Source organism: Sorex fumeus, unplaced genomic scaffold (assembly GCF_029834395.1).
Source record: "Sorex fumeus unplaced genomic scaffold, SorFum_2.1 ptg000095l, whole genome shotgun sequence".
NCBI lineage: Eukaryota > Metazoa > Chordata > Mammalia > Eulipotyphla > Soricidae > Sorex > Sorex fumeus.
Window position 1 is genome coordinate 1,097,469 of NW_026606152.1, and position 11,108 is coordinate 1,108,576.

Consider the following 11,108-nt stretch of genomic DNA (forward strand, 5'->3'; position numbering starts at 1 on the left):
CAGCTCCTCTACCAGTTCCGGAGCCCCTTCTAGTGCTCCCCCCGGAGGCTCCCAGAAGGCCCCCAGGGCTCGGGCGGGTGGCAGGACAGCACCACGGGACAAACACACAACGCCGATCAAGTGAACTCACACTTTGTAATAAAAAATTAAAAATTCCTATGGACTCTCCGCACGGCCCGGGGTGGGCCAAGGGGCGGGCACTCGGGGAGCCCCGGGACTCCCTGCTGGGCGCGGGGCCTGGGCAGGTCCTGCAGCGCAGCCGCCGCCTAGCAGTCACTCTTCCACAGCTTGATGGTCTTGTCATTCTCCAGCGCGGCCGAGGCGATGATGTTCTCGGTCGGGTGGCAGGCCGTCGATATGACCACGTCTGCAACGGCCCAGGGGTGGCTCAGGGCAGCACCGGGACGCCACAGTGGCCTGAGCACCGTGGGGGTCTGGGTCCCCAGGAAGGGTGCAGGCAACTGTCCCCTGCGCCACGGCCCACCCCCAAAGCTGCTGCCCTCACCGAGGACCCGGCACGGCCCTGGAAGGTGCAGCTGTGCCTTCCGTGCCACGCCTCGTCCCCGAGCAGCCCAGAATTCGGCGTGTACCGAGACCACAGGGAGACCAAGGAAGTCTGGACAGGCCCTGTCCTTGGGCTCAGGCCGCACCCCGAGCGGCAGTGGGGGCTCTGGAGGGACAGTGTTCACTGAGGGCCAGAGGCTTACCCGTGTGGCCCTGCAGCTTCTGCACGATCTCCTTGGTCTGCAGGTTCCAGATGTACACCAGGTTGTCCTCGGAGCCCGACACGATCCACTGCGCGGGAGGGGCATGGTCAGGGAGCGCCCCCTCCTGCCTGAATCCCACCCGGCGGGTCCAGCCCCGGGAGACGTACCTTCCCTCCGGTGACGGAGAAGTTGGCGAAGATGCAGTACTTCTCATTCTTGTGGCCCGTGTACGTCTTCAGGCACTGGGAGGCGAGGACCTGGTGAGCGCGGCCCGGCGCTCTGCCCACACGCCCACCCGCCGCCCACTGTGCTGCACGCACCTTGCCTTTGCTGTAGTCCCAGAGCTTCAGCGTGCTGGAGGGCGGTCACACAGGGTCACGCGCGCCCAGGCGTCTGCTCCCCCCAGCCAGAGTGCCCAGGACAGGTGGCCGCACACCCTCAGGGCCAGTGGGATCCTCTATGTGCCCTGGCTGGGCAGTGCTCCCTGGACAGTCCCCAGGGCCCCCTGATCCCTACCAGCACCCTAGGGCCCACGGGCTTACTTGTCCAAGGTGGCGGCCAGGATGTACTTGCCGTTGGGCGAGAACTTGACGAAGGACACGGGCGGGTTGTCGTCGTCTGTGTGGAGCAGAGGAGGACGCTGACTGGGACGAGGAGACCATGAGCAGCCTTCTGCCCCCCCCACCACCATGGAGAAGACGTGCGGGGGGCAGGGCGAGTGCCTGGGGTGCAGTCCACAGCCCCTGGACAGGCGTGGCCAGTTGCCACCATGCAGCCATGAAACGAAGGTGAGTGACCAGTAAAGCCCAGCTCACCCGGCCCCATACTGTGCCCAAGCCCTTCCTTGGGGCAGGGTGCGGCCAGTCCCGGGACACCGAGGAGGGAGTCGGCACCCAGCAGGCTGCCCACGGCCAGTGAGGGGACCCGGGAGCTTGGACGCCGGGCGCCTCACGCCCTCAATTACCACCTGTCAGCTGTGGCTGGGCCCGCCCCCGGGGCCGTACCTCCCCGCACAGGCTCGAAGGCACTGCAAGGGCAGGAGAAGGGTGAGGGTGGGCAGTGGCGGGCTGAGCAGTAGAGGGGAGCAGGGTCAGTGATGGGGGTGGCACTGGACAGTGAAGGTGCCCGGCAATGACAGGGCAGGGCAGTGACCGGATGCAGGGAATGACAGAGGCAGACCATGAAGGGTGGGGCAGGCACTGATGGTGGGGGCACACGGCTCCTCCCACCCACCCCTCCCCCCACAGCAGGTCAGGCCACTCTGGGCCTCGTCCCCGGGGCCCTGAGCACTGCACGCACCCCCTCGTCTTCCTGAAGGCCAGGGGCCCGAGGGACACAAAGTCCCCAGGTGCCGCCCTTGGCCCTGGCCCACATCATGGCCAGGAGGACCCCCGGCACAGTCCTGCACCTCGGGTCGCCCTGAGCAGGCTGGTGGGGAGCCCAGTAATGCCATGGGCTCGGCTCAGTAGGCCCCACCCCGAGCATCCCCAACTCACCTATCAGCGTCTTCAAGCACTGGCCCGAGGCCGTGTCCCAGATGCGGCTAGGAACAGACCAGGCGACCCTGAGTTTCCCTCACTCACAGCCTAAGGCTATTTTGGGGCCACATCCCCACCCTGCCCTGGGGGTCTGCAGACCCCCCCTTCCAGCCACCCTGCCCTGGGGCTCTGAGATCCCTTCCCCCGACCGTACAACTCTGCAGACCCCCTTCTGGCACCACTGGTGCCCACCCTGCAGGAGGACCTGGCTGGCACGGACCTTGGGAAGGGCATTCCCTCTCCCCTGGGTGCCCCTATCCGCCATCCTCCCCGCAGTCAAGGGTGGGGGGGGGAGCGCCTCCCAAGGCCACACTCAGCGCCCCGCGTGCCCACAGCCCTGGAATGGGCCACGGCGGGCGTGAAGCCTTACTCACCAGAGCCCATCATAGCTGCTGGACACGATCAAGGAGCCATCACGGTTGAAGTGGACCTGAGGCAGCAGAGGAGCCTCTAAGCCCAGGCTGGAGAGCAGCCCACTGGGCAGCGCCGGCCACACTCCAGGGCTGCAGGACGGCCCACAAGACGGCAGAGCACAAGTGCCCAGGCCGGCCACCTCGCGGTGTGCCCCGCGGGGACGTGGCAGGGAGTGAGGTCGCACACAGGGACAGAACGGCCTCGGCTGGCCTGTGCCCAGGACACTGGGCACCAGCAGCCTGGCCCAGCGAGGCCCCTACCACCATCGGAGCGGGGACAGAACCTCCCAGCAAGGAGGGCTGAGGCCACACCCCCATGTGCTCCCCGCATCAGAGGCTGTGGGGGGGGGGGGCGGTGGCTCCATGGCTGGCCATGAGCTCTGAGGTAGATCCCCACATCCCGTCGCGAGGCGCAATTGGTCCCCGGCAGCCACTGGGAGCGCTGTGTGGCACAGACAGGACTGGGGCCTCGGAACCACCCCCAGCAGCTGGGTTCTTCTGGATACCACCCACACGGGCTGTCCTTCCCGATGCCCTTCGTGACGGGGACATGGCCCAGTGCCCCCCCACCCCCCCACCGCTGTGACTTGTGCTCAGTGCCCCACCCACACTCACAGCAGAGACAGGGTCTGAGTGTGCGGGCAGCGTCTTCAGGCACTTTCCGGTCTTCACGTCCCAGATCCGCACACTCTCGTCAAACTGACCGGGACAGTGGCAGTGAGCACGGGCCGCCCCCCCGCGTGCCCCCCCAACGTGGCCCACCGGCTGGCCCCACCGCACCCACCGAGCCAGAGACAATGAGGTTGGACTGAGGGTTGAAGTTGCAGCAGAAGACATAGTTGCTGTGGCCTTTCAGGGTCTTCAAGCACTTGCCCTGCGAGGACATGGGGAGCGGCTGACACTGGGGTCGGGCATGCAGGCACCCGGCTGGGCCATCCCTGCCCGCCCCTGCCATGGCTCACCGAGCTCACATCCCAGATCTTCAGGGTCTTGTCGTCGGAGGCAGAAACCAGCAGGTTTGAGTCTGAGGACCAGGCCACGTCCGAAATGCCCTGAAGGCGAGGACGGCAGGCAGCTGAACCAGGGCCACTGTGCCCGCCCCCGACAGACGCCCAGGAGGGGGCCAGGGCCCTGGGGTGTAAGGGGCAGAGGCCGCGGCGGAACCTACCAGCTTGTGCCCAGAAATGGTCTTCTCGAACTTCCCATCGTAAGCCCCCCAGATCTTGATGAGTTTATCAGCAGCTAGGAGGGAGGGAGGGAAGGAGGGAGGGAGGGAGGGAGGGAGTGAAGAAAGAGGAACAGCTGCCCAGGACCCAGGCCTACATGCCAGCCGCGCCAGGTGCAGACACGGACTGGGCCTGACCCCGCCCCCCGTGTCCCGGCCCCCAGAACCTACAGGAGCTGGCCAGCCACTCCCCGTTGGGGCTGAACTTCACGGACGACACAGCCTTCGTGTGCCCAGCCAGCGTGAACTTGAGCGCGTAGTTTGGCTTGACAGGTGTGGGCTGCAGAGGGTGGGGAGTGAGCGCCGGGGCTTTGTTCCTTTCCCCGTTCCTGGGCCACCAGCACTCCAAGGGCACCGTCCGACAATCCCCATGGGGTCACTGCACCAAGACCTCCCCTCCCAGGGGCCCACCGGCTGCAGCCCCGGGAAGCGCCCCCCCACCCCGCAGGTCTACCAGCGGCCCCCAGGCCTCAGTGCCCACCTTGCTCTGCGTGGCCGAGGACGAGGGGGTGGGCTGTGCACGGGTGGCCTCCGTCTCGGGCTTCTTGTCCTCCGTCGCCATGTCTCCGGCTCACGGGGAGTGTCCCCAAGCACAGGCTCGGTGGCAGCGTGCAGCAGCGGCGGCCGACAGAGCCTGCAGATCTGCACACAGGCCCGTGACCGTCCCGGGAGGGACCGCCGCGTCCTCCGCGCCCCCCCATCACTGTCCCTTCAATCAAGGACACTGTGAGGGGCGCCCCCACCCCACGGGAGGGCAGTGCCATCAGGGCATCAAGACCCTGCTGGGAACCCTGCTGGGAACCGGGGGGTGGGTCCTGGGCCGGCCACTGAGCTCAGGGCGCTGCATCTGGGGACACAGCCAGGCCCCCCAAGGCACTTTAGGTGACAGCCGGGCGGCGGCCCGAGGTAGGGGGGGCAGCAAGCCACCCGCCTGGTGGGTGTGCGCGGGCGGGCGGGCGGCGGATCAGACCCACCCACAGGCTCGCCCCGCAGGGTGGCCGCACGACCCCCGCCCAGGCGACCGTCCGCGGGTCCCCCCGCCCCAGGCGGTGCAGGGGGTGGTCGCGAGCCCGGCGCAGGGGCGGCGGCCGCCGACGCCCCCACCCAGGCGCGCTGCGGGGGACCGCGGGCACAAAGGTGGTCTCGGGCCGGGGCCGCCCCGCGCCCACGCGCAGGTGACGCCGAGGGACCGTCGCTCCGGCCGCGGCCCCCAGGCCCTGCAGGGCGGCCGCGACGCCCCCCGGCCTCGGGGGACGCAGCACCGCGGGGCCGCTCCGGGAGGGTCCGCGCGCGCAACGCCCGGCGCGGTGAGGGTGGGGGCGGGGGCGGGGGTCCGCTCGGCCGGGCCGGGGGTCCCTGCGGGCGGCAGCCCCCGCCACGCGCCTGCAGGGGCCGCGCGGCCGGGCGGGGCGCCGGGGGTCGGCGCGCGCGGGGGCCGCGGGGGCCCGCGGGGAGAGGCGGCCGGGCCGGCGCGGGGTGCCGGCGGCCGCGACCCCCGCCCCTTACCTGGCGGCCGGCGGGGCTCGGGTTGGCCGCCTCCTGGGCGGGAGCCGGCGCGAGAGCGACGAGGCGGCGTGGGGGGGCGGCTCCAGTGCGCGTGCGCGGGGGCCGGGCGGCCGCCGGGGGCGGGGCGAGCCGGGCCCGCCTCCCCGACGGCGCCGACGGCGAGCGCCGAGGGACGTAAAGCCGAGGGCGCCAACGCCTTAAAGGGGCCGCGCGTGCTTCCGAGCCCGACGCGGTCAACCCCAGGCCTGCCTCTCCAGCGCCATCTCGACACGGGCCGAGACATCTGCCAGCGCCCGCGGGAGAGCCCGAGTGTCCTCGTGCGTTTCGGTGCCCGCACCTGACCCCCGGTGGACAGAGGCCGGGCTTGTGCCCGGTGCCAGCCAGCCCCCTGGAACCCAGCCAGCAGAGGCGCAGAGGCTGTGGCATCCCCTGAACGAGGAGGCCTCAGCACCGCGTGTCCCCCGAGCACCTCCGGGTGTGCCCATAAAAGGGGAAAGAAAGCTACTTGGGGCCTGCGGTGACCCCGACGCCTGCGCATGCAGAATCCCACGGGGGACCGCGTCTTCCACGGCGTCAGACTCGCTGTGTCTCTTTCAGATCTCCTGAATGGCAACGTTACAAAGTTACTCACGATTCTGTGTACATTGTTCCCGCACCAAAGCACCAATCCCGGTGTCCCTTCCCGACCCCTGGCAGGTGGCTGCCCCAGCCGCAGTCCCCCAAGTGTCCGTGCTGGGCCCTGCTGCCCCTTACTCCGCTCCTGCACACCCCGCGTCTCAGTGACCGTGTGCCTGTCCCTCGCCGTCCTACTGGACTCGGCGCGGTGCTGTCCAGCTCGTCCACGCAGCAGTGAGTGGCGTGACCACTCCATACCGCGGTCCTCGTGTGAGTGCCGGAGTTTCTCTGCGCCTGGGCCCCTGGATGCTCAGGGATCTGGGTGTTGCGACTACGCTGCAGTGAACAAAGGGCGCACTTAGCTTTTCTGCGGTGCACTTTGGGGCCCTTGGGGTACGCTCAAAGTCCTGGAGTTGCTGTTGCTAACCTCAATGCCGAGTTGGGTTTTTCTAACTTTATCTAAACACCATGGTTCACGGAGTTGTTCATGATGCGCTTGTTTCGGGCATTCTGAGCTCCAGCGCTGATCCCACCCCCAGGTGCTCTTTCCTTCACCACGGCCCCGCCCCCTTCGCAGGCACAAAATAATTCAGCTCGTATTGCTTGTTGCAACAAAACGGCAAATGAAATTATTGAAAAATGGTTCAGTAAGAGAAAACTTGTGCAGATTGTTATATCTCACAGTAGGCTTATTAAAGTCATTGTCTGAGATTTACTGAGCTATCTGTGCTGAATAAACCTTCGTGTTATTGTCTTCGCTTATGGGCTTGGTGGGCTTCCAGGCCACCTCCCAGCTAATTTGCCGCTCCTACTTGCTGTGTAGCTGGAGCTGGGCTCTGGCCCGGGATCTCCTGAGTGTACCCAGGAAGCTCTGTAGCTGCATCACGTGTCCTGACACTGGGGGGAGGGGGGAGGGGGAGGGAGTAGGGATGGGAATTGGGTATTTCTACTTTTTTTTTTTTTCCGCTTTTTGTGTCACACCCAGCAATGCTCAGGGGTTACTCCTGGCTCATGCACTCAGGAATTACTCCTGTCAGTGCTCGGGGGACCATATGGGATGCTGGGAATCGAACCTGGGTCGGCCATGTGGGCCGCTAGCAAGGCAAACGCCCTACCCGCTGTGCTATCGCTCCAGCCCCGGGAATTTCTACTTTTGTGAGGACTGTTCATATTGTCTCCAAAAAGGCACGGCCAGTGGGTGACCGAGAGTCCCTTTGCACCCGCACCCTCACCAACACCAGTCGCCGTGGTGATGTACCCCTATCTGGGTGTGAGGAGAGGCCTTTGGTGTCATGGGAAGTTCTGCCTCTATCTTCCTCTTTATAGCTTATAGACTCACGTCTGATATGGAGGTTTTTAATCCATTTTGATTTGTGCCTGGCTGAGCACTGTAGCACTGTAGCACCGTCCTCCTATTGTTCATCGATTTGCTCGAGCGGGCCCAGTAACGTCTCCATCATGAGACTTGTTGTTACTGTGTTTGGCATATTGAGTACGTCACGGGTAGTTTGCCAGACTTTGCCATGAGGGCGAGATACTCTCGGTAGCTTGCCGGGCTCTCCGAGAGGGGCAGAGGAATCGAACCCCGCTCAAGGCAAACGCCCAACCACTGTGCTATCGCTCTAGCCCTGGCTGAACTTTTTTCTTTTCTTTTTTTCTTTTGCTTGTTTTTTGGGTCACACCCAGTGATGCTCAGGGATTCCTCCTGGCTCAGCACTCAGGAATCAATCCTGGCGGTACTCGGGGGACTATATGGGGTGCCGGGGATTGAACCCGGGTCAGCCATGTGCAAGGCAAGCACCCTCCCAGCTGTACTATTGCTCCGCCCCCCTGAGTTTTTTCCAGCACCACCTGTTTTTCCTTCTCCGTTTTAAATTATTTGCTTTTTTAAAAGCAAAGATTAACGAGCCAAGTCTGAGTGATAGCACAGCCGACAAGGTATTTATTCTGCAGTAACTGACCTGGGTTGGATCCCTGGCACCCTATCTGGTCCCCCAAGCCCCACCAGAAGTGATCCCTGAGCAGAGCAAGGAGTAAACTCTGAGCATTGCTAGGTGTGGCCCCCCAAACAGAACACGAATGTCTGGGTCTCTGTCTCTGGATTTTCGTGTGTCTGATCCATTTCCCCGTCTAGACGGTCACTCACAGAACTGGAGCCTGGATATACAGAAAGACTGAGCTCTGGCCTGCAGAGAAAGGGGGCATGGCTCGTCCCAGGACAGTGGGGTCCTGGGCTCCCCTCCTGGACCTCCCACTGAGCTCACTGGGGAAGGGAATGTTCAGCAGGGGCCAGAGGGATAGATAGTCCAGTGGGGAGGGCGTTTGCCTTGCATGTGGTGGAGCTGGGTTTGATTCCAGCATGGCATCCCGTATGGTTTCTGCCCTGCAGGAGCAATTCCTGAGTGCAGAGCCAGGAGCAGGTGTGGCAAAAAAAATAAAAATAAAAAGGTGTTCCCGGCCCCCCCAAGCCAACCCCCGGTGGGATGGCCAAGGCACTGAGCTCAGGACTTAGCCAGGCCCCACGGGTCATCAACACCCTGGGCCAGGAGTTAAACCATCCAGAAGAACCAGAACCTGCAGGGGGCCTGAGATAATCCAGGATGTAGACCCTCCCTGGCCCCCCAGTCAGCCGGAAGTGACTCCTGACCACAGCCCCATTTGTCGCAACAAAACAAACAAAGTTGGGGGACAGTGAGGAAGGTCCTCAGATTCCAGGTCTGTGTGCAGCCCCGCCCAGGTGTGGCTCCAAAGCCAAAATAAAACAAAATCCCTGTGTTTTACAATCCTTAGCTAGGTCGCAGCTAAAATCCTCCACATAGCAGGGAAAGAGAAAGGACTTGCTTTACTCGGCTAAGTTTTTTGTTTTGTTCTGTTTGCGGCTTGGATGACACCCAAATCACTCCTGGAGGTGCTCGGGATGCTGAGATTTGAGACCCAACCTGCTGTACCGTCCTCTGGCCCCTCTTGTCTACATTTTAAAACCTTTGCATTCCTCCAGAAACCGGTCTGACTCTGAAAAAAATGACAAGTAGAAGTGGAGGAGAGAATAAAACCAGAGGAAAATCAGGTTGATTTATTCCCTCTGAATATTCGCTATTGGGATCAAGGGGAAGTAACCTGTTTCCACGCACAACTTCCATAAATACAGAAATTTCAAGACTGCGACACCAAGCAGATGTGGAGTGCCCAGCCTGGGCACTGGCCCCAGTCCCCAGCTCCCTCTGTGGACACCTCCTTGCAGGGTCACCCCTTGCCACCTCCAAACCTGGCACATCCTTATCCCCAGTTTCACCAAAGCAGCTCCCCCACATGGAGATGCTCTCTTGCATTATTTTAGCTTTTTTTGCTTGTTGGTTTGGTTTTGTGACCACACCTGCGGGCGCTCAGGGCTTTTTTGTGGCCCTCGACACAGGACACAGGGATCACTCCTGGCGGGCACAGGGGACCACATGAGGTGCCCGGGATTGAGCCAGGCCGGCTGTATGCAAGGCCAACATCCTGCCCGCTCTACGGCTCTCTCGGCTCTCTCGCCCTCGCCAGTGCTCAGAGGCTGGAGGCACCTGCCGTCTTGCTAAGCTGGTTGCCTCCGTCACCTTCACAAGCCTGAGACCTTTATTTCCTTCTTTATTTTGGAGTTTCTGACCACACCTGACATCACTTGGGATTTACCTCTCCTTTGTGTTCAGGAACCTTATGCAGTGCCGAGGACGGAGCCTGGGGAGCTGCACGCCAGGCGGGCACCCGCAGCGCTGGGCTAGCTCTCAAGCCCCCCTTAAAATTCATTTGCAGCGTGGAATAGGCTTAGGTTAAAAAGCTGCTTGGAAACCGGCACACAGGCTGTGGACACAGCTCGCGGAAGAACAGACTGGGTGGAGGCAGAGCCTGAACCCAGACTCTGAAGCCCTCGGTTCCCTCCCGAGGGTGAGGGCTGGCCTCCGGCTGGAGGCTGACCTGGCGCCCATGTCCCTTTGACATGCAAATGCTGAGCGAGCTCAGTGGAGAGGAGAAACCGAATCTCACCCAGATGCAGAAATTCCAGCCCCTCCCCCCCAGAAGGGCGGAGCCCTGAGGAAGGGGAGGCTACAGGGTAACCCGGGATTAGAGGAGAGGTCTACAGCCGGGGCTTTTTACTGTGGTAACACCCAGGTTGATCTTTATGGATGCAAAACTCCAGGAAAAAGCCTTTGGAAGAATTGTCTAAATGCTTCCCTGTTTCAGAGAGATCTACCCCTCTCTGGGTGGGGCCTTAGATTTCTGCACGGACCTCAGTTTCTCCCCACAAAATACCTCAGGATTTTTTTTTTCTTTTTGGGTCACACCTAGCGATGCTCAGGGGTTATTCCTGGCTCATGCACTCAGGAATTACTCCTGGCGGTGCTCGGGAACCATATGGGATGCTGGGAATCGAACCTGGGTCGGCCATGTTGGCTGCGTGCAAGGCAAACGCCCTACCTGCTGTGCTATCGCTCCAGCCCCAGGATTTGTTTTTTGAAGGGACATGGCGGGCCATCGTGAGAGTACAGGTAGGGTGCTCGCCCTGCACGCACTGAGTTCAATCCCTGGCACCCCATAAGATCCACTGAGCACTGTTACGGGTAATTCCCGAGTGCACAGCCAGGACCCCTGAGCAGCCCTGGGTGTGGCTCAAAAAAAGGGATGTGAGGGGCTGGAGCGATAATCCAGCGGAGAAGGCCTTTGCCTTGCTTTGTGGCCAACCCGGGTTTAATCCCAGCACTCCCAAGCACCATCAGGAATGCTTCCTGAGTGCAGAGCAGAGCCAGGAGGAACCCCTGAGCAACGTCGGTTTTGACCCCCCCAAAAAATAAAAACAGATGTGGTCCTTTGGCCACCTTAGGGACATGCTGGGTCGGCCCAGAGAAGCAACCACCATATACAGCTCCTGAAAGCACTGCCCAGCCCTGGGGATTTCTAGTCCCTGGAACCCACAAGGCTACCCTGGGCACAATAAAAGACTAACACGCAGCCCTCCCTCCCGGGCCTGGGGAGCCCTCTCTCCAGCCCCAGCCGAATCCTCCTCTGAGCTGTTTCTTCCTGTCAGCGACCTGGCCCAGACCCTGCAGGACAGTCAATCTCTTCAATTTTA

The 11,108-nt window shown here is 62.6% G+C and overlaps 1 protein-coding gene across 1 annotated transcript; it reads right to left on the reverse strand.

Annotated features, from left to right (window-relative positions):
• Positions 1-129: 129 nt before the first annotated feature.
• Positions 130-4,497, reverse strand: WDR5 (WD repeat domain 5). The gene is made up of 13 exons (XM_056132736.1): positions 4,365-4,497; positions 4,055-4,163; positions 3,827-3,900; positions 3,621-3,710; positions 3,443-3,532; positions 3,274-3,357; positions 2,620-2,675; positions 2,204-2,250; positions 1,250-1,325; positions 1,028-1,061; positions 875-949; positions 708-795; positions 130-367 (listed from the first exon to the last, which is right to left on the reverse strand). The coding sequence occupies exons 1-13, from the start codon at positions 4,443-4,445 to the stop codon at positions 267-269; spliced, it is 1,005 nt and encodes a 334-aa protein (XP_055988711.1). The 5' UTR covers positions 4,446-4,497; the 3' UTR covers positions 130-266.
• Positions 4,498-11,108: the final 6,611 nt, after the last annotated feature.